Source organism: Nicrophorus vespilloides, unplaced genomic scaffold (genome assembly GCF_001412225.1).
Source record: "Nicrophorus vespilloides isolate i.1.1-1 unplaced genomic scaffold, Nicve_v1.0, whole genome shotgun sequence".
Taxonomy (NCBI): domain Eukaryota; kingdom Metazoa; phylum Arthropoda; class Insecta; order Coleoptera; family Silphidae; genus Nicrophorus; species Nicrophorus vespilloides.
Genome location: NW_017098979.1, coordinates 52428 through 75615, shown reverse-complemented (window position 1 = coordinate 75615; position 23188 = coordinate 52428). Strand labels below are relative to the sequence as shown.

The window sequence follows — 23188 nt, the reverse complement described above, 5'->3', positions numbered from 1 at the left end:
CTACTAGTTCTATAATGATATTTGATTTTCATATTGAATTACGAACTTAAACATATTTTAGAAAGCATTTTTCAAAGTTGTCGTAAAACTTTATAAATTATTACCAAAGCTGAATTACTTCGTTTTCAATGGTATAATACAGAAAAATCGATTATTATATAATATTCATTTATATAATTAAATTATTCATGTTTACGTTATAAAATAACTTTTATTTTAAATTGGAACAAACATATTATAAATAATTCAAAAGATCTGGATAGTTTTGGATTGTTTCTGCTCTTACTTATTGTGTTTCAATTGTTTAATAACAATATTTTGATATTGTTTATTTTCAAAAAAGTGAAATGTGAAGAAGTAATATAAATTAAATTTGGGCAATTGTTTGAAGTTTTTTGAGAAGAAACATAGGTAATCTTAACTGGTTATTGCTGTTAACCTAACCTTTATATAATATATAAATTATAGAGATTTTACTCAATCGAAAAGAATGGTCTGCAATGTTTCGTTGGAAAACGTATCTATAAAAACAATAAAGGTTTATTTTAAAAGTATGTAAATAGCTTAAGGTCAAATCAATGCATCTTTTAACTGATAAGAGTGATATAATTGATTGAATAGTTAGTAGAAATAGATGGTAAGTAATTCTATTAAATTAAAAATTTGTATTTTGTGATGCGCACAGAGTTTCAAATTTAAATTTTGCGTCGTAAGTTTGGTTGCATATACTAATAATATAAAAAAAATAAGATAACAGAGATAAGGTACAATTTGAAAATTTGAAAAGAAGAACAATTTAAATGTTGCTTATCTAATCCAAGTCTTCTTCCACTATGGAGACGCATCGATAATATTGATATATTGATGAGTATTTATAATTTGGCACTGAGCAAAAATATAAATTGAGCGATATGAGATCAAAGCCAAGAAAAGCGAGGAAAACCACACAAAAAACTAATATAAAAAGGAATGCCGCCTGCTTTGCTCCACAGGTAGTATAGTCTCGTAGGAGTCGGAAAATGTCTAAATTTACTCAAGCCGGACGGCCTAAAAATACTAACTCCAACACAGCTCTCAAATTATAAATAGAAACAGTGAGATTTTCAGTTCGACTCCACGAAACTGAAATTGAGGCTGTGTGTGTAAAGGGAAAAAAAGGCGAGGAGAAGAGAAGGTCTGATTCACGTGGAATTATATTGAATTATCGAATTTTGAAAGTTTTGATGATCGACCGAGCGACGACGTAGCGATCGATACAGGAAACGGTAAGGGGTTGCGCTGATCGCATTTTCCCGTACGTATTGGGTAATATGTTCGTGGTTATTTATAAATACGCGGAAGCTGGGGCGGAATAATCAGCTGGAATTGGTCTGAAGACTTTTGTTTGTCTTTATTGTATCCATCTTTGCCATGGAAATGAATGTGTTTCGTTAATCCGTATTGTTGGTGCGGTTGAATAATGCATGCGACACATTATTGATTGTCATTTAATCTTGATGGTTTGGGGGGTGCTACTTCTGTTTGCATGCGTGTTGCAAATCAATGCGGAGGCGCGAGATAGAGTCGCGAGTTCGTGAGGGAATTCGGGGTTTGGTCGTGCATTTTCCCCCCAAACTCTAACAGATTCTGCGCTCTCTTTCTCTCTCTATTCGTTGACGTTCACCCCCCTGAGTCCCTGCAACCCTGTTGCTGCTGAATGTTTTAACGCGAAACGCGATTTAACCACAAATGGGGGTTGTTTTGTTTATAGAGCAGGATTAGAGCCCCAGGATGGCGGAAGCCGAGGGGCGATCGGAGCAGGATGATGTCTCGTTCTTACGCACGGTAATAAACGCACATTCAGTTTTCGCAAAATCAATTGAACAACATACGTATGTTATGGTTTTTCAGGAAGACATGGTCTGTCTTTCGTGCACGGCCACGGGGGAGAGAGTGTGCTTAGCAGCTGAGGGTTTCGGCAACAGACATTGCTTTTTGGAGAATATCGCCGATAAGGTAAACCTTTAACAACAACAAAAAAGTTCATCCGTAGACACAAAGGGCACTATTTATTTTGTAGAACATACCTCCGGATCTATCGCAATGCGTCTTCGTAATCGAGCAGGCCCTCTCGGTGAGGGCCTTGCAGGAATTGGTGACTGCGGCGGGCAGCGAAACTGTAAGTCTTTCTTCACACAAAATACACCTATCGATCATTCAAACCCTCAAATCGCTCATACTTTGTAAATTATTTTTGAATCAATTTTTTGTTTGTTATTATTATTTATTATTGTCTATTCGCATTTGTTTTTTTCTCTTTTTCATGCCCCCTTGTCTTATCCGCTCGTTCTAATTTCAGGGTCAAGATAGATTAGTAAGTAACCGAAACGTGAACGTTCTTCGGTATTCAAAATTTTTACTAAAATGTTTTCCGTATACATTAGTCAATAACACGAGATTAACCAAGTAGCCCCTCAGAATAATTAAACAAAAAAAAATCAAAAGAGTAGTCTTGATGTTGTGCTTTTTTTTTATACTTTCATATCATTTCGTTAACTAACTGCATTATTAACTTAACAATTTAACAGTGACCACAACAACGAACATTTGCTTCCGTAGATTAAAACATACTTTTGTTGTATACATTTTATTTGTAGATCGATTTTAGTTCATTCAATTGGCTGAAGTTTTTATATTTTTTTTTTTGGTTTCGACCCTGTAATTCACCACACCTCCAATTCTCATGTATATTAGATGATTTATGGAATATCCATAATTAATCTAAATGTTATTCATCTTAATAATAAATTGAGATAGTTAAAGTTAGAATCAAGTGAGATCTGAATTGCAGGGGGTTGGTGTTTATTAAAACAATTCCTAAACAAAATAGGTAGAAAACAAAATTTGTTTATCGGTAAATGTAGTTCTTTTAGGAATTGTTGTAATGTAATTCCTTGTAATTGTATCTAAAGTTTACGTTTTGTGTGTTTTGTTTTTGTAGGGAAAAGGTCCGGGATCAGGGCACCGTACTCTTCTGTACGGTAACGCGATTCTGTTGCGCCACCAGAACAGTGATATGGTATGTGAAAATCTTTAGCGTCTTAAGTTTCCTTCTTCTCTCTCATATAAACAAACAAACGATTTCTCGCAATTCACAAAAAAAAAACCTCTCTTCTTCCATATGTAACCTTGATATCTTTGATTAATTGATGTATTTATTTCCCCTCTTTAATGTGGCTAAGTTGCTAATTAATCAGGTAAATAGTTAAGTAGATAATCTGCAAACGCTTGGTAGGAAAAGGTCGGAGCGTCAGAGATACATACACACAAGTACACTCGCAACTCTGACTTTTTATAGTTAAATACAAAGAAAAAAATAAAATCAGAAAGCACTCGCAATCATTAGTATTTTCATGGGAATGTAACGTTTTTAGTATTCTATTTGGCAACGGCGGCCGGCCGGCTTTGATTATGCGCTTTGTTTCGCACAAGATCCGTGCCAAAAAATCAGAGTGACTGTATTTTTGTTGTGTCTCGGTTTTCAGTACTTGGCATGTCTTTCAACAAGCTCTAGTAATGATAAGTTGGCCTTCGATGTCGGCTTACAAGAACACAGCCAAGGTGAGGCCTGTTGGTGGACCGTCCATCCTGCTAGCAAACAAAGGTATATAATTTAATCTAATTAAAGCAATACGAGTCTTAAAAACCACAAAACATTGCAGATCTGAAGGTGAAAAGATTCGCGTCGGAGATGATCTTATTCTTGTTTCCGTGGCAACTGAAAGATACTTGGTAAGTGACCATTTTAGTAATTCAAACAAGTATAATTTTATATGGCATCGGAAAAACAAGTTGCCTATGATTTCTAAAATAATCAGATGATGACATCTGTGTTGTAATTGGGAATTAATGTAACAGTTAGATGTTATATATTATATATTTACACTGATGGATGAAAAACTTGTGAACTTATTAATGTTTACCTTTTGTAGCATACAACGAAAGAAAACGAGTTGTCAATCGTGAATGCCAGCTTCCACGTAACCCATTGGTCTGTCCAGCCCTACGGAACAGGAATTTCCCGTATGAAGTACGTGGGTTACGTTTTCGGCGGAGACGTCCTGCGTTTCTTCCACGGGGGCGACGAATGCCTAACAATACCATCGACGTGGACCAGAGATCCGGCGCACAAGTAATAAAACAATATCACGTTTTTGATGATTGCAAAACTATGAAATACATATATTTCAGCATCGTCATTTATGAAGGAGGTAGTGTTATGTCTCAAGCTCGATCTTTGTGGCGTCTGGAATTGGCGCGCACCAAATGGACCGGTGGTTTCATCAACTGGTTCCATCCAATGCGTATCAGGCATTTAACAACCGGTCGTTATTTGAGCGTCAATGAAAACAATGAACTTTGTCTATTAGGCCGGTAATACTATTGACTATTGTGTTAGTTATGATTTTGCTGATTTTCTTGTTGTTTATCAGAGACGAAGCGACGACCGCTTTTTCGACTTTCTGCTTGAGACAGGAAAAAGACGACCAGAAGGTGGTGATGGAAGACAAAGATCTTGAGGTGATCGGAGCTCCGATCATCAAGTACGGTGATTCCACCGTGATCGTTCAACACTCGGAAACTGGCTTGTGGCTTTCATACAAGGTAAAAATCATTTACTTGTTCAATACTTAACTAATCGCGTGCGTCGATAGTCTTACGAAACGAAGAAAAAGGGAGTCGGCAAGGTTGAAGAGAAGCAGGCTGTACTCCATGAAGAAGGAAAGATGGACGACGGCTTGGACTTCAGTAGGAGTCAGGAGGAAGAATCGAGGACGGCGCGTGTCATCCGTAAATGCAGTTCGCTCTTCACTCAATTTATAACGTAAGTAATCAACGGTTAATCATGAATTCTATCGATTCTAGTAATTAAAATTTCAGCGGCTTGGAAACACTGCAGATGAATCGAAGACATTCATTGTTCTTCGCTACCGTTAATTTGAACGAAATGGTCATGTGCTTGGAAGACTTAATCAATTATTTCGCTCAGCCCGAAGATGATATGGGTATGACAATTTAATAATCTTAATTAATATGTTAACAAATCGATTATTTCAGAGCACGAAGAAAAGCAAAACAGATTTAGGGCTTTGCGAAACCGTCAGGACTTATTCCAGGAGGAAGGAATTCTCAATTTGATTCTCGAAGCTATCGACAAGATCAACGTCATTACCTCCCAAGGTTTCTTGGCAGCTTTGGCCGGCGATCAAAATTGGGAATTGATTTCCGGTTACCTATATCAGCTTTTGGCTGCTATAATCAAAGGAAATCACACAAATTGCGCACAATTCGCAAACTCGAACCGTTTAAATTGGCTTTTCTCGCGTTTGGGTTCTCAAGCTTCAAGCGAAGGTACCGGTATGCTCGACGTACTCCATTGCGTTTTGATTGATTCCCCAGAAGCTTTGAACATGATGAAGGTAGATTATACAAAAATGTCCTTATTATCAATTATTTAACTGAAATTTAATTCCAGGATGAGCATATCAAAGTTATTATTTCTTTATTGGAGAAACATGGAAGAGATCCGAAAGTTCTGGATGTCTTATGCTCTCTATGTGTTGGTAACGGCGTGGCCGTTCGTGGATCGCAGAATAACATCGCCGATTTCTTATTGCCCGGGCAGAATTTGCTACTGCAAACCCAATTGGTGGATCATGTAGCAAGTGTTAGGCCTAATATCTTCGTTGGTCGCGTGGCTGGTAGTGCAATTTACCAGAAGTGGTATTTTGAGGTAACTGTGGACCATTTGGAGCAGACCACTCACATGATGCCTCACTTGAGAATAGGTTGGGCTAACTCGAAAGGCTACTTACCTTATCCAGGAGGCGGTGAAAAGTGGGGCGGAAACGGTGTTGGTGATGACTTGTACTCATATGGTTTTGATGGCGCATTCCTTTGGATGGGTGGCAGAAATACTAGAGTTGTGGAGGAAGCATCAGAGCCTTTTATTAGAAAAAGTAATGAAATCCTGTAAATTATCAACAGCAAACTTATTATAATTATTGCTTTGCAGATGATGTTGTCGGCTGTGCCTTAGATCTTACAGTACCTGTAATCTCTTTCACGTTCAATGGACGTCCAGTCAAGGGTAGTTTCAGGAACTTCAATTTGGACGGCATGTTCTTCCCCGTAATTAGTTGCTCTTCGAAATTAAGGTAACCATATTAATAAATTATGTATACAATAATTATAAAATTATTTGTCCTTTTAGTTGTCGCTTTTTGCTCGGCGGAGACCACGGTAGGTTGAAGTACATGCCACCGGAAGAGTTCTCTCCTTTAGTCGAAAGTTTACTACCTCAGCAAGTGCTCAGTTTGGATCCCTGCTTCTATTTTGGTAATATGAACAAATGTGTATTGGCTGGACCACTCGTCGTCGAAGACGACACTGCGTTTGTGCCAAATCCCGTAGATACTTCCATGGTAAAATTTGTGATTTAACACAATTGGATCATTTAACCATGTTTTTTTTTTTAATAGATAACATTGGCCAATTACATAGATTCAATTAAAGATAAATTAGCAGAGAACATCCACGAAATGTGGGCTATGAATAAGATCGAAGCCGGATGGATGTGGGGCGAATACAGAGATGATATGAACCACATTCATCCATGTTTGGTGCCTTTCGATAAGCTTCCGCCAGCTGAGAAACGATACGATTCGCAATTAGCGGTACAAACATTGAAGTGAGTTAACTTGTTTATTATAACTTGAAAATATTAATGTAATGGGTGGAAAGAGTTCGGTCGATATTTCTTTGGTAATAATTGTGTAAATAAATATTAAAATATGTTTTGAATTTCAGGACAATCTTGGCTCTTGGTTATTATATAACTATGGATAAACCTCCATCAAGGATTAGAAGTATTCGTTTACCGAACGAACCATTCATGCAGGCTAACGGATATAAACCAGCGCCTTTAGATTTGAGTGCTATCAACTTGAACGTGAAAATGGAAGAGCTGGTGGATCAACTGGCCGAGAACACCCACAATCTCTGGGCTAAAGAGAGAATCCAACAAGGTTGGACTTATGCTCTGAACGAAGATCCTGAGCTGTGCCGCAGCCCACATTTGGTACCTTACTGTAAAGTCGATGATGCCATTAAGAAGGCTAACAGGGACACGGCTTCGGAGACTGTCAGAACTTTGCTGGTTTACGGTTACATAATTGATCCACCAACTGGTGAACAGCAAGATGGTGAGTTATAAATATTTGATAAAATTATCTTGATTTGATGATTTTATTTATTTCAGCCCTTTTGGCCGAAGCTATAAGGTTGAGGCAATCGGCTTTCCGAACTTATCGAGCGGAAAAGAACTATGCTGTCAGTTCTGGTAAATGGTACTTTGAATTTGAAATTCTGACAACGGGACCCATGAGAGTCGGCTGGGCCAAGGCGGACTGTGCTCCCGGATGCATGCTTGGCTCCGATGAAAACACATGGGCTTTTGATGGTTACAATGTAAGAACCTTTTCTATAACACTTAATTCGATGATCTCGAAACAGCAACGAAAAAACAAAAAGTATCCATTTTTCTCTCTCTTTCTCTTTCTTTTTCTTTTCAAGAGAAGTGAAATTCACGGCAGTCAGAGTAATGCATATGGGTTAAAGTGGGAAGTTGGGGACGTGGTTGGTTGCTTTATAGATTTGACCGACCGCACAATTAGTGAGTCAAAATAGTAAAAGAAACAAAAAATTAAAAAAAAAACTACAAAAAAGCATTGCATGAAGTCCTCTCTTACAATTTCGTTACTTCTTTTCCATGGTTTTAAACTTACTATGTGTATGTCTATTATTCGTTTTCTATTATTATTTTCTTTTTTCTTTCTCCTCCCCATGTGGATGTAAACACTTTAGGAAGAAAAAGTGTATTGCAATTCGGCGGAATCTTTTGGAAAGCAATGGCACGTCGGAGACGTCGTTGGCGTCTTTCTTGATCTCATCGATCACACCATTAGTAAGCCAATTTAGAGAGAAAAAATAAGCTTTTTTGCAATTTTCTTATGAAACAACTACAAAAACAAATTAATCAAACAATCGACATCAGAGAATCGCTTTGGCTGATAGAAAAATTATTTTGCTTGCTACACACTTTAGATGTCCCGAAATATTTATTCCTAGCTTAGATTTAGCTTGCATGATATCTTCAGTTAACCTGAACTAATGAATTATCACACACATAATTCATTGTTTATTCAATTTACGACTTTGTGTGTAGGTTTCTCGTTGAACGGCGAACTCTTGATGGATGCGTTAGGTGGTGAGACCACCTTTGCTGACGTCCAAGGGGATAACTTCGTGCCAGCGTTCACTTTAGGCGTTGGTCAAAAGGCCAAATTGTGCTTTGGTCAAGATGTTACCATGCTCAAGTATTTCACCTCGTGCGGTTTGCAAGAAGGCTATGAACCATTCTGCGTGTAAGATTATTTTACTATACTAAAGATTATCTACTTATTTATTTTTTTTATAACTTTCCAGTAACATGAATAGGGCCGTCACCTATTGGTACACGAAAGACCAACCGATCTTCGAGAACACCGATGATATGCCCGACACCAAAATCGATGTTACCAGGATTCTGGCTGGATCTGATACTCCTCCATGCCTGAAGATTAGCCACAACACTTTCGAGACCATGGAAAAAGCCAATTGGGAATTCCTGAGGCTCAGTTTACCAGTCATCTGCCACCCAATGTTCATCAGGTAAGTTCTTCATCTTCGTACAAGAAACATATATTTTAATATATACGATTTTAGCGAGGAGGAGAAGATGCGGCGCTGGCAAGAAATCAAAATTCGCCAAAACCGTTTGAGAATCGAAGCCGAAAATCAGCAAACACCAGCTCATATCGAACAGATCATGAAGAGTGGATTCTCAATGAGCGATATTAAAGGTACTTACATACATTTTTACATAAGGTTTTGTATAATTGACATATTATATTTTAGGGTTGCATAGGAACTATTCAGAAGACGCGGTGGAAGCTGATGAGATGATCAAGCCACCAGTAAAGACCAAGAATTTACCGTCACGTCCTCCACGGAAATTATCTCTTTCTAGAAGTCCACAATACGAAACTGAAGGCATGTTTTTATCCTTAATTACTTTTAAATAATTGTTATTCATTTTAATTTTGAGCAGGTTCGAATGTACCACAATCAAAATTATTACACCGATCTACGAGCGATTTAGAAATCGACAAGGTCGACGACAAGAAGAAGCGCGGCAGATCTCCTTTCAGGTAAATCGCAATTCTGGTTCCTACAAGTGTTTTGTGTAAATAACTGTCTTTCTCTTCTAACTCTTCTCGTCTTTACTTGTACTCCACTCTCTATTGTAAAGTGAATTGCGAAGGTATTTAGTAAATGTTCTAGGAAGAACGAAAAAGAAAACCGCTTTCACATGTGTGTCTTTTCACCAGTTTTTTTCTATTCTACGCACTCGATAATTTATCTATAGGGAAAGAAAGCCCAAATAGATTACCTTAAATTATCATTTGCACTAGCTTGCATGTTCCTGAAATAGTTCTGAAAGTTTATATTAACACTTTTACTTCTTCTACCTTAGATTCTTTTCGCGAAAACGCGAGGGGGCAAGCAGTGGCGAACGAGTCAAGATTGCAAAATCTAAAACGCCTGAGCCTGAGATGGTTGATATCATGAATCTAGCTCCGAAACCAACAGTGTCCGGTAATCTTCTTTCGAGATCTCCAACTATCAAACAATCGCAGATGGATTTGCTCCAGAACCAACAGCCGCAACAGAAGCAATTATCGATTCCTACAGCCTCGGACGTCGAGTCCATCGGCAACGAAATTTTCGATTCTGAATGTTTGAAACTCATCAACGAGTATTTCTATGGTAAGATGCTTATAATTGGTATTATGTAATTAATTCATTAAGTTTTTTCGTGTAGGTATTCGAGTATTTCCTGGCCAAGATCCTACTCACGTTTACGTTGGATGGGTTACCACGCAATACCACTTGCACAGTAAAGATTTTAACCAAAGTCAAGTGCTTAAGAGCTCGGTGATGATTGTAGATGATTACGATAGATACATCGATTGGTAATTTAAATTAAAATTATTTTGTTACGCTCAATACAAACATGTTAATTTTAGCGTTGATCGTCAATCATGTTACATGGTGAGAGCTGATGAGTTATATAATGAAGTTACTCAAGATGCTTCCGGAAAAGGTGCATCTCAAGGTATGTTCATTGGATGTTTCGTGGACGCTGCCACTGGTATCATATCATTTACTTGCGAAGGAAAGGGAACTAAGCATAAGTTCAAGGTGAGTACTATTATTATTATTTTATAGAAATTTACAAATATTTTTCATTGCAGATGGAACCTGAAACTAAGTTGTTCCCAGCAATTTTCTTGGAAGCAACCAGCAAGGAATGCTTGCAAATTGAATTAGGTAGAACAGCTACTAGTTTACCTTTATCCGCTGCCGTTCTGCAGAACAGCGCTAAGCACGTAATACCCCAATTCCCACCGAGATTGAAGGTGCAGTGCTTGAAACCACACACTTGGGCTAGAGTAAGTAACATTTCACTGAAATAATTAAATATTTTATATTAAATGATCCTGCAGGTTCCAAACCAAAGCTTGCAAGTGCACGCATTGAAATTATCAGATATTCGTGGTTGGTCCATGCTTTGCGAAGATGCCATTTCAATGCTAGCTCTTCACATCCCAGAAGAAGATAGATGTATCGACATCTTAGAGTTGATCGAGATGGACAAATTATTATCTTTCCACGCTCATACTTTAACATTGTATGCAGCACTCTGCTACCAAAGCAATTACAGAGCGGCACATGCCCTCTGCAAGCACGTCGATCAAAAGCAGTTGCTTTATGCAATAAAATCAGAATACATGAGTGGACCTCTTCGTCAAGGATTCTACGATCTTCTCATCGCCGTACATTTGGAGTCCACAGCAACCACAATGTAAAATTAACTAAATATCCTATTGAAACTTATGTTTTAAAGAAAATCATTTACAGGGAGGTATGCAAAAACGAATACGTAATACCATTGGGGCCACAATTGAAAGAGCTCTATGATGATCCTGAGATGGGTCATAGCTTAAGGAAATTACAAATGGAATCCGTTAGGCCACAAATGAAAATGACCGATATTACGTAAACATACACTCATTAAACTTAATTGGAATTAACTAAATTAATTATTTTTAGTGAAAGCATTGATAATATACAGAATCTCTATTCGCCTTACTTCCCACTAGACGTGGTGCGTAATTTCGTTATGCAGGCTTTGAATGAAGCAGTGGAAATTAACCAGGTCCACAACAGAGATCCTATCGGAGGTTCAAATGAAAATTTATTCAGGTAAATTTATTGTGAAAATGTGCAAGGTTTAAATTGATTAATCTAATTTTTAGGCCTTTGCTTAAATTAACTGATCGATTGCTGCTGGTTGGTATGCTCAACGATGATGACGTCGATAAGCTTCTCATCATGATTCATCCAGAAACTTGGTGTAATACATTCGAGAAAGGTAAACATTTCTATTTTTGAGTCATCGACTGAATTTGTTCTAAAAAGTAATTACATTTTTAGAAGGAAAGGATGAGCATCGCAAGGGATTATTGCACATGAAGATGGCAGAAGGTGCTAAATTGCAAATGTGCTATCTGCTCCAACATTTGAACGACATTCAACTCAGACATCGCGTTGAATCTATAATAGCATTCAGCCACGATTTTGTTGGAGAACTTCAGGCTGATCAGCTGAGACGTTACATCGAGATCAAACAATCAGATTTACCATCAGCTATCGCCGCCAAAAAGACAAGAGAGTTCCGTTGTCCACCACGAGAACAGATGAAGGCAATTCTTGGATTCAAGAACTTGGAAGAGGATGACAAAGAGAACTGTCCTATCGGAGAAGACTTGTGCGGAAAAATGAACGATTTCCACGAGAAGTTGATGCATCACGTATCTTTGAAAGCATTAGAGGCTCCACCTGAAGATGAAAATGCCGGTGAACAAGGAAGGAGTGGACCTATCAAGAAGTTGTACAATTTCATAAACGCAGTAAAGGAATTGGAGATTGAACCCAAAGAGGAGCCGGAACCTGAAAAGAAAACACCGGAAGAAACTTTCAGAAAAGTCTTGATAGCCACCATTGTCAAATGGGCCGAGGAGGCGCAGATCGAAATACCGAAATTGGTTCAAGAAATGTTTAGGTATTGTATATTATTAATTAATATTATAATTAATATATATTAATAATATTAATTATATTTTAGCTTATTGGTGCGACAATACGACGCTGTTGGAGAATTGATTCGCGCTCTTAGCAAGACCTACGTTTGCAACGCGAAGACAAAACGCGATGTTGCTGAAATGTGGGTCGGATTGAGTCAAATCAGAGCCTTACTTCCTGTGCAAATGTCGCAAGAGGAAGAGGAACTCATGAGAATGAGGCTATGGTAAATATAATACAACTATTGTATTAATCAACTTTTGAAAATTTTATTTCATTAGGAAATTGGTTAATAATCACACATTCTTTCAACATCCCGATTTGATTCGAGTTTTGAGAATCCACGAGAATGTAATGGCAGTTATGATCAACACATTGGGAAGAAGATCTCAAGCCCAATCCGATGCTAGTGTACAAGCACAAGCAGGAGAAGGCGAAGTCGTTGTTAAAAAGAAGGTAATTTCAATATAAATGATATGGNNNGTTCGAGCATTTTGATTTCCTTTTGGACAACAGCAATATCCTCTTGTCTAGACCAAGTTTGAGAGGCTCGACTCCATTGGATGTGGCATATTCATCTCTAATGGAAAACACCGAATTGGCTTTGGCTCTGAGAGAACATTACTTGGAGAAGATTGCCGTTTATCTATCGCGGTGCGGTCTACAATCTAACTCTGAATTGGTGGAGAAGGGATATCCTGATTTAGGTTGGGATCCGGTAGAAGGCGAAAGATATTTAGATTTCTTGAGATACTGCGTTTGGGTTAACGGCGAGAGCGTTGAAGAAAATGCCAACTTGGTAATCAGGTTGCTCATCAGAAGACCAGAATGTTTAGGTCCTGCTTTAAGAGGCGAAGGTGAAGGTCTTCTGAGGGCCATCATCGATGCCAACAAAATGTCGGAACGTATTTCTGATCGAAGAAGAATGATGGAGGAAGCTGAAGGCACGGTGAACGTAGCTCAATTCCAGCATCCTTTACCTGAAAATGATGATGACGAAGATTACATCGATACCGGTGCAGCAATTCTTTCCTTCTACTGCACTCTGGTAGATCTTTTGGGTAGATGCGCTCCGGATAGTTCAGTTATCGCTTTGGTGAGTTTATGAAAGAATAGTTAATAACAATGTTTCTATTTTTTATATTATATTTCTTAGGGTAAAAATGAATCGCTTCGCGCTAGAGCTATTCTCTGTTCTTTGGTACCTTTAGAAGATCTGCAAGGAGTACTAAGTTTGAAGTTTACGATTCATAATCCAGCGGCTGGAGAAGAAAGACCAAAATCTGATATGCCTTCCGGTTTATTGCCTGGTCATAAACAATCAGTCGTACTCTTTCTGGAACGCGTTTATGGCATTGAAACGCAAGAACTGTTTTTCAAACTTCTCGAAGAAGCTTTCTTGCCAGATTTGAGATGCGCCACAATTCTCGATAGAGTAAGTTTTTATTGTAAACACTGGTTATCAAAGATATTACTGATTGTATTTGTAGAACGATGGAAGCGAATCCGATATGGCTCTAAGCATGAATCGTTATATTGGAAACTCCATTTTACCTTTGCTTATCCAACATAGTAAGTTCTACAGCGAGGCTGAGAACTATGCGGCATTATTGGATGCCTCTCTACATACAGTTTATCGGTTATCCAAGAATCGTATGTTAACTAAGGGTCAAAGAGAATGCGTTTCTGACTTTTTGGTGGCTCTTACAAGTGCAATGCAACCAGCTATGTTGCTCAAACTATTGAGAAAGCTTACCGTTGATGTCTCCAACTTATCCGAGTACACGACTGTCGCCTTAAGATTGTTAACTTTGCATTACGATCGTTGCGCTAAGTATTACGGATCTACCGGAGGTCAAGGGATGTATGGAGCATCTTCCGATGAAGAAAAGAGATTAACCATGATGTTGTTCTCTAACATCTTTGATTCATTGAGCAAAATGGATTACGATCCAGAGTTATTCGGTAAAGCACTTCCATGTCTCACGGCAATCGGTTGCGCTTTGCCACCGGATTACTCTCTATCCAAGAATTACGATGATGAATGGTACGCCAATAAGAGTGGTCCCGACGGCCCTTACAATCCACTTCCAATTAACACGTCTTCGGTCATCCTGAATAACGATTTGAATTCAATAGTGCAGAAGTTCTCGGAACACTACCACGACGCCTGGGCGTCCAGAAAACTGGAGAACAGTTGGCAATACGGTGAATCGTGGTCAGACCACAATAAGACTCATCCTAGATTGAAGCCTTACAACATGCTTAACGATTACGTAATAATAACAAACCTCCTTCTCCTCTAAATACCTTAACTAACATGTTTATTTTATTTTATTAGGAGAAAGAACGTTACAAAGAGCCAGTTCGTGAATCATTGAAAGCTTTGTTAGCAATCGGATGGTCCGTGGAGCATACCGAAGTCGATGTCCCATCAAACAACAGGAATTCCATTCGTCGATCGTCCAAGAACGAGGCCAATTCTCCTTTCAATTACAACCCTCATCCAGTCGATATGTCAAATTTGACTTTGTCCCGTGAGATGCAGAATATGGCTGAGCGATTGGCCGAGAATGCTCATGACATTTGGGCCAAAAAGAAAAAGGAAGAGTTGAACACGTGCGGTGGTGGTATTCATCCACAATTGGTACCTTACGATTTGCTCACCGACAAAGAAAAGAAGAAGGATAGGGAAAGGTCTCAAGAATTCCTAAAATATCTTCAATACCAGGGATACAAATTACACAGGTATAGAATTATATTTAAATCAATTCTAATTATGTAATTTATATTTCTTCTTAGACCAACTCGTGGGGGACAAGGTGAAACTGAACAAGGAACTGCAGGTCCAGCAGTGGAACTTCGCTTCGCTTATAGTTTATTGGAAAAGTTGATTCAATACTTGGACAGAGCTACCATCAACATGAAACTCTTGAAACCATCTTCCACTTTCAGTCGTCGATCATCTTTCAAGACCTCAACGAGAGACATCAAATTTTTCTCCAAAGTCGTTCTTCCATTGATGGAAAAATACTTCTCAACCCATCGTAATTACTTTATTGCAGTCGCAACTGCCACCAATAACGTTGGAGCTGCTAGCTTGAAAGAAAAAGAAATGGTAGCATCGTTGTTCTGCAAACTTGCGAGTTTGCTAAGATCTCGATTGGCTGCATTCGGAGCTGATATTAGGATTACTGTCAGATGTCTTCAAGTTCTCGTCAAGGGAGTAGACGCGAAGTCTTTAGTCAAAAGTTGCCCGGAGTTTATTCGTACTTCCATGCTCACTTTCTTCAACAACACTGCCGATGATTTAGGCCATACAATCATCAATTTACAAGAGGGCAAATATAGTCATCTTCGAGGAACTCATCTAAAAACTTCAACTTCCCTCTTCTATATAAACCACGTGGTTCTACCAGTTTTAACAGCGATGTTCGATCACTTAGCGAATTGCGAATACGGAAGTGATTTACTTTTGGATGAAATCCAAGTTGCTTCTTACAAGATTTTAGCTTCGCTCTATACATTGGGAACCGATCAAACCTTGACGCACGAACGGAAATATATTAAAACCGAAATCGAAAGACATAAGCCGGCTTTAGGTGAGCTTTAATCGCATTAAAATTCAAATGTAATACAATTTTAACAATATACTTTTAGGTTCATGTTTGGGAGCTTTCGGTTCTTGTTTCCCCGTCGCTTATTTGGAACCACATCTCAACAAGCACAATCAATTTTCTTTGCTGAATCGCATTGCTGATCACTCATTGGAAGCTCAAGGTAATTCAATTGAAATTCGTATATGTATATGATTAACGACTTTATTCTGCAGATATAATGTCTAAAATGGAAAGTTCCATGCCGACGTTAGAGACAATTCTGACAGAAGTCGATCAGTTTGTGGAAAGCAATAAAACTTATGCGGATGATATGCACGTTATTGATGTGATTATGCCGATGCTATGTTCGTACCTTCCGTATTGGTGGGGTCAAGGACCGGATAATGTCAGCCCAACTGCAGGGTAAGTCTTCAGCAAACGCGCGCGACTTCCATATTAATATCGATTATTTTAGTAATCACGTAACCATGGTAACTGCAGAGCACATGAATCAGCTACTGAAGAATGTGCTTAAGCTTATCAAGAAGAACATCGGCAACGAAACGGCTCCGTGGATGACAAGAATTGCTGCCTACACGCAGCAAATTATCATCAACAGTAGCGAAGAATTATTGAAGGATCCATTCCTGCCGTTGGCTGAGAGAGTCAAAAAGCGTACGGAAACCATGTTCCACAAGGAAGAAAGTTTAAGGGGTTTCATCAAAAGCTCCACAGAAGATACATCCCAAATTGAGGCGCAAATTCAAGAAGATTGGCATTTGCTTGTCCGCGATATATACTCCTTTTATCCGCTGCTTATTAAATACGTCGACTTGCAACGTAATCACTGGCTCAGGCATAATATTGAGGAGGCGGAAGAATTGTACAATCACATTGCTGAGATTTTCAACATTTGGTCCAAGTCTCAGTACTTCTTGCGAGAAGAACAAAACTTTATTTCCGCCAATGAAATTGATAATATGGTTTTGATTATGCCGACGGCGACGAGAAGGCCGGTGATAACCGATGGTGCTCAACCGAGCGGTGGTAAAAAGAAAAAGAAACATCGCGATAAGAAGAGGGATAAGGGCAAGGAGATTCAAGCCTCTTTGATGGTGGCATGCTTGAAGAGATTGTTGCCTGTAGGTTTGAATCTCTTCGCTGGGAGAGAACAAGAGTTGGTGCAACATTGCAAAGATAGGTTTTTGAAGGTAAGGTTATTCAATAATGTAATACTTGATGAAATTCGATGAAATTTATTTCAGAAAATGCCTGAGTATGATATCATTGACTTTGCAAAAACGCAATTAACTCTTCCGGATAAGATCGATCCGGCTGATGAAATGTCCTGGCAACACTTCCTTTACAGCCAGTTGGGCAGCAAGAAGTGCGTCACAGTCACATCCACTGACTTGAATGGCAAGAATCAACTGGAAGAGACGGTTGATAGGATCGTGGCCATGTCCAAAGTACTCTTCGGTCTGCACATGGTAACTGTTCATTCATCCACATCACCATCAAATTAATTGGCCAAATTTACATATAAAATAGCACTTATTATGATTTTGCCATCATAGTCATGATCATCATCAACATCATCTTATATTTCAAATATTCTTTTTGAGTTTCTTTTTTACTTTGCTTTGCACCTTAGATCGATCATCCCCAGCAGCAACAGAAAGGCGTTTATAAGAGCGTTGTGTCCACGCAACGCAAACGCGCTGTCTTATCCTGTTTCCGTCAAGCGTCATTGCACAGTTTGACCAGGTGGGTTCGATGCAAACATATCAGAGTTTCTCTGATTAAGCTTCTTTGCATGCAGGTTTTTCTTTTTTCACCAAACATTTTGGCCCTCATTAATACCACTACTAATATCCTTTACGTTTTCTGTGTTTTTGATTTTCTTTTCAATGCTAACCCGATATTTAGGCTACACGTCCTAAAGTTAACAAAGACGGTTGGCGCCGCGTGCTGAACGCGGCAAGGAAACGTGCGGCCGTTGCTTGTCTCAGATGTAGACCACTTTATAAAATTAGCAGGTTTGGCAGTGTGCTCAAGAACTCTGTTAAACATCAAAACTAATATACTATTCAACAATGTTTTCACAGGCATAGGGCGATCAATCTATTTGCTCGTACTTATTATGAACTATGGCTGCAAGATGAAAATGTCGGTCAAGAGGTTCTCATTGAAGATCTTACTCAGAGCTTCGAGGACTCCGAATTGAAGAAGCAAGAAGCCGAAGAAGAGGAAGGTAAACCTGATCCTCTAACGCAATTGGTGACAACCTTCTGTAGAGGTGCGATGACTGAGCGTTCAGGCGCTTTACAGGAAGATCCTCTTTACATGAGCTACGCTGAAATCATTGCAAAATCTTGTGGTGAGGAAGAGGAAGAAGGCGAGGGCGAAGGTGAAGAAGAAGGCGGAGAAGGTGAAGAAGCTGCAGCTTCGATTCATGTAAGTTTTTATACTTTTACATTTCAAACATAACTCGCTATATTTAATTACACGCTTAAAGAGAACTATGGAAAAGTTGATGGTAAGATTGTAACTAATCTAATAATACTTTTAAATTTACCCAAATTATTTAACTATATCTAATAGTATTTTCCTTGATGTAGGAACAAGAGATGGAGAAGCAAAAACTACTGTTCCATCAAGCGAGGTTGGCGAACCGCGGCGTCGCCGAAATGGTGTTGCTGCACATCTCCGCCTGCAAAGGTGTTCCATCCGAAATGGTGATGAAAACTCTGCAGTTGGGTATCTCCGTATTGCGAGGAGGCAATGTTGACATCCAGATGGGGATGTTGAACCATCTGAAAGACAAGAAGGACGTCGGATTCTTCACCAGCATAGCTGGATTGATGAACAGTTGCAGCGTCTTAGATTTGGACGCGTTTGAGAGGAACACAAAAGCGGAAGGTCTTGGAGTAGGGTCAGAAGGTGAGAGAAATTCTAAAGAAGGTAAATCACATGCCCTCCAACCGTAAGAAACAAATATACACGAAACACTAGATGTTATTAATCACCACTGAAAACTAATAATATTGTTATTTCCTTCGTCATTTAGGTGCTGCCGGTGAGAAGAACATGCACGATGCAGAGTTCACGTGTGCTCTATTCCGTTTCATCCAATTGACCTGCGAAGGTCACAACTTGGAATGGCAAAACTATTTGCGTACTCAAGCCGGAAACACAACGACTGTTAACGTCGTTATTTGCACAGTCGATTATCTGCTGAGGCTACAAGAATCCATTATGGATTTCTATTGGCACTACTCTAGCAAACAATTGATCGATCCAGCTGGTAAAGCTAATTTCTTCAAAGCCATCGGAGTTGCTAGTCAAGTTTTCAATACGCTCACTGAAGTTATCCAAGGCCCTTGCACGCTCAATCAGCAAGCCCTTGCTCATTCTAGGTTGTGGGATGCCGTTGGAGGTTTCCTTTTCCTATTCTCTCACATGCAAGATAAACTATCAAAACATTCGAGCCAAGTGGACCTTTTGAAGGAACTGTTGAATCTCCAAAAAGACATGATCACTATGATGTTGTCTATGCTTGAAGGAAACGTTGTTAATGGCACGATCGGTAAACAGATGGTGGATACGTTGGTAGAAAGTGCTTCGAACGTAGAACTGATCCTGAAATACTTCGACATGTTCCTCAAACTTAAAGACCTAACTTCATCTGCAAGTTTCCAAGAGATTGATCCCAATAACGAGGGATGGGTATTACCGAAGGATTTCAAAGAAAAGATGGAACAACAAAAGAGTTATACACCGTAATTATGAAATTATCCAATCCAATAAAATAAATGTATAATTGTTTTTTTTATTTCAGTGAAGAGATTGCATTCTTGCTGGAATGTTGCGAAGTTAATCACGACGGTAAAATCGATTACGTAGGTTTTATTGATAGATTCCATGAACCCGCGAAGGAAATTGGTTTCAATTTGGCTTTGCTTTTGACTAACTTATCCGAGCACATGCCCAATGAGCCTAGGTTGGCCAGGTTCTTAGAAACGGCCAGTTCGGTCCTCAACTATTTCCAACCGCTCCTGGGTCGCATTGAAATCATGGGCGGTAGCAAACGTATCGAACGTGTTTACTTCGAAATCAAGGAATCTAATATCGAACAGTGGGAGAAGCCCCAGATTAAGGAATCCAAGAGAGCTTTCTTCTACTCCATTGTAACAGAAGGAGGTGATAAGGAAAAACTGGAGGCATTCATTAACTTCTGCGAGGATGCCATTTTTGAAATGCAACATGCTAGTGGACTTATGGCCGTGGAAGAGACAGCAGGACCAGGACAAGCGAGATCTACTAGTTATAACTACATGACGGATGAGGATGAAGAGAGAGCTGGAAAGGATCCTATCAGGAGAAGTTATCAGGCTATTAAGGATGGAATCGCATATGGAATGTCTTCACTTTCTCCTTCACATATCAAATACAAGTACACCGAAATGCAAACCATGACATACTACGAAATCATTGTGGCGTTCTTCAAAAACATCTTCAACATATTCTACTATTCAGGCTACGGAGTGTACTCTGTCTTAGGGTAAGGAACATATTATTAACAAATCAAAAACTCGATTAGATTAACAAAAAATTAAATTAAATTAGCCCGCTGGTTTATGTGTGTGGAAAGTATATTAACAGGTTTGTGCTCATTAGTGAATGAATGTTATGCTAACTGTAAGTTATTTCACAGATACTTCGGAGGTATTCTATTGAATCTAATGAGAGGACCCCAACTGGAAGAGCCACAGGAAGTTGCCAAAGAGGAAGAAAAGCCTCAACTTAGGATATTGCCAGCATTACCAGCCGCTGAAGAACCAGTTGGACAAATGCAAGCGTTCGGTTTGGATATCACGAAAGAAGAAGGCGGACAGTAATTACTTGGAAATAGACTGAATATATCGCATTATATTAATTAATGCTAAATTCTAGGATGAAAATGGCTCCTCACGAATCTCCAACTAGTTCACAACAATCGTCAATGGAAGGTGAAGGTGAGTCAACGTCGGAAGAAGGTGCAGAAGCGCACGTTGAAGGCGAAGTTTCCACGGAACCTCCGGTATCCTTGCAAGATCTGTTGGGAGGTGAAGCAGCAAAAAGGGCAGCTCAAGAAAAGGTGGAAGCGCAGGCAGCTCAACAGGCAGCTATGGCCGCGATCGAATCACAAAGCAAGCAAACGACAGCTGTCGAACCATCGGCCGTCAACCAGATCAATTTTGGTGCATACGCCCAAAAGGCCGTCTCGTTTTTGGCTCGTAACTTTTATAATTTGAAATATGTCGCTTTGGTTCTTGCTTTCTCTATCAACTTTATGCTATTATTCTATAAGGTAATTTGTGCAGTTGAATTGATTCCATCCATCAACTAATTAAATGTTATTTAGGTTTCGACTGTGGGTGAGGAAGGTAGCGGAAGTGGAAGTGGCAGCAGTAGCGGTTTGGATATTATTGGAGATGTGGGATCAGGAGACGGTGGTAGCGGTTCCGGTGGAGGAGGAGGATCGGAGGAAGAGGAAGATCCACTAGAATTGGTACACGTCGACGAAGACTACTTCTACATGGCACACGTAATGCGATTAGCGGCAATACTACATTCGATAGCCTCGCTGGCAATGCTCATCGCTTATTACCATCTCAAAGTACCTTTGGCCATTTTCAAGCGTGAAAAGGAGATTGCTAGGAGACTTGAATTCGAAGGAATTTACATTGCTGTACAGCCGGACGACAATTTGATAAAATCGCTTTGGGATAAATTGGTGATATCTGCAAAATCGTTCCCGGTGAACTACTGGGATAAATTCGTCAAGAAGAAGGTGCGCCAGAAGTACAGCGAAACGTACGACTTTGATTCGATCAGCAATCTGTTAGGCATGGAGAAGACTTCGTTCACGCAAGAAGTTGATGAAGAACCCAAGAGTATCGTTTCGTACATTCTGAGAATCGATTGGCGTTATCAGATTTGGAAGGCCGGCGTCACCATAACCGACAACTCGTTCCTCTACTCCCTCTGGTATTTCACCTTCTCCATTCTGGGCAACTTTAACAACTTCTTCTTTGCCGCTCATTTGATCGACGTTGCCGTCGGTTTCAAGACGCTGAGAACTATTTTGCAATCGGTAACGCACAACGGAAAACAACTTGTTTTGACTGTAATGCTGCTCACGATCATCGTATACATATACACGGTGATTGCGTTCAATTTCTTCAGAAAGTTCTACCTGCAGGAAGAGGAAGAAGTAATCGATAAGAAATGTCACGATATGTTAACCGTAAGTTTAAGATTGAACGATCGAGGAAAAATTCACACTCACTAATCTTCCGGTTTCAGTGCTTTGTGTTCCATTTGTACAAAGGTGTCAGAGCTGGAGGTGGAATCGGTGATGAGATCGAACCACCCGACGGCGATGACTACGAAGTTTATCGTATCATATTCGATATAACTTTCTTCTTCTTCGTCATCGTCATCCTTTTGGCCATCATTCAGGGTTTGATCATCGATGCTTTCGGTATGCTTCGTGATCAGATGGAAAACGTCAAGACGGACATGGAATCCAACTGCTTCATATGCGGCATAGGGAAGGATTACTTCGATAAGGTTCCGCACGGTTTCGACACTCATGTGCAGCAAGAACATAATTTAGCAAATTACATGTAACGCAAAACATTCCATCCAACACAAATTAGCAACAAATTTAATTTTTAATTTATTGTTGAACAGGTTCTTCTTGATGCATTTGATCAATAAACCGGATACGGAATACACGGGTCAAGAGACCTTCGTCTGGAACATGTACCAGCAACGATGTTGGGACTTCTTACCGGTGGGTGACTGCTTCAGGAAGCAGTACGAAGAGGAGCTGGGAGGCGGGGGCGGTTAAGAACACAACGCTCAAAATCTTTGTAAACATAGTATAAATATACGTTATATTTCCTTTCTTTCCTTCCTCCTAATCCACGAACGACGACTGCCCTTGTTTCAAATTGCCAACGATTTTTTTTCACATATAAACACACACAGCTTTAAGACCAAACAAACAGAAAACGATATTTGAAATTAAAATCACTTTGATATAAGTAAAGTCGTCGTCGTGGATCCAAATCCGTCTTTTAAACTTTTATCTAAAAAAAAACGTTTTTTTGTAAATACATAGGCTTTACAGTTTGTTAAAAATACTATAAAAGAGATTTCAAAGGGAATCCAATAATTCTATAAGGTGAAAATTAATAAAGCGAATCGCTTCCGAACGAAAGATAACTAATACAACAACAAAACAAAAA

At 39.2% G+C, this 23188-nt stretch overlaps 1 protein-coding gene across 1 annotated transcript; it reads left to right on the top strand.

Annotated features, from left to right (window-relative positions):
* Nucleotides 1-1079: 1079 nt before the first annotated feature.
* Nucleotides 1080-23155, top strand: LOC108563731 (ryanodine receptor). Its single transcript, XM_017922486.1, has 55 exons — nt 1080-1265; nt 1751-1824; nt 1891-1995; nt 2060-2158; nt 2981-3058; nt 3525-3643; nt 3702-3771; nt 3972-4171; nt 4231-4413; nt 4473-4644; nt 4695-4864; nt 4921-5045; nt 5098-5459; nt 5516-5999; nt 6056-6197; nt 6254-6464; nt 6522-6730; nt 6850-7244; nt 7301-7509; nt 7906-8005; nt 8267-8465; nt 8527-8751; nt 8806-8942; nt 8998-9132; nt 9191-9290; nt 9617-9909; nt 9965-10115; nt 10170-10344; nt 10398-10595; nt 10650-11008; nt 11065-11202; nt 11257-11409; nt 11463-11578; nt 11641-12268; nt 12332-12514; nt 12570-12747; nt 12779-13384; nt 13445-13723; nt 13779-14564; nt 14630-15036; nt 15091-15890; nt 15949-16068; nt 16121-16310; nt 16363-17098; nt 17153-17377; nt 17817-17926; nt 17996-18344; nt 18509-18830; nt 18958-19669; nt 19729-20451; nt 20605-20784; nt 20844-21240; nt 21295-22179; nt 22239-22561; nt 22629-23155. The coding sequence occupies exons 2-55, from the start codon at nt 1771-1773 to the stop codon at nt 22786-22788; spliced, it is 15165 nt and encodes a 5054-aa protein (XP_017777975.1). The 5' UTR covers nt 1080-1265; nt 1751-1770; the 3' UTR covers nt 22789-23155.
* The last annotated feature ends 33 nt before the right edge of the window (nt 23156-23188 follow it).

Coding starts and splice junctions, on each gene's coding strand:
- LOC108563731 (XM_017922486.1), top strand. CDS start 1,771: ATGGCGGAAGCCGAGGGGCGATCGGAGCAGGATGATGTCTCGTTCTTA. Junction 3,644..3,701: donor CATCCTGCTAGCAAACAAAG/GTATATAATTTA, acceptor AAAACATTGCAG/ATCTGAAGGTGAAAAGATTC. Junction 13,385..13,444: donor ATAGTTCAGTTATCGCTTTG/GTGAGTTTATGA, acceptor TATATTTCTTAG/GGTAAAAATGAATCGCTTCG.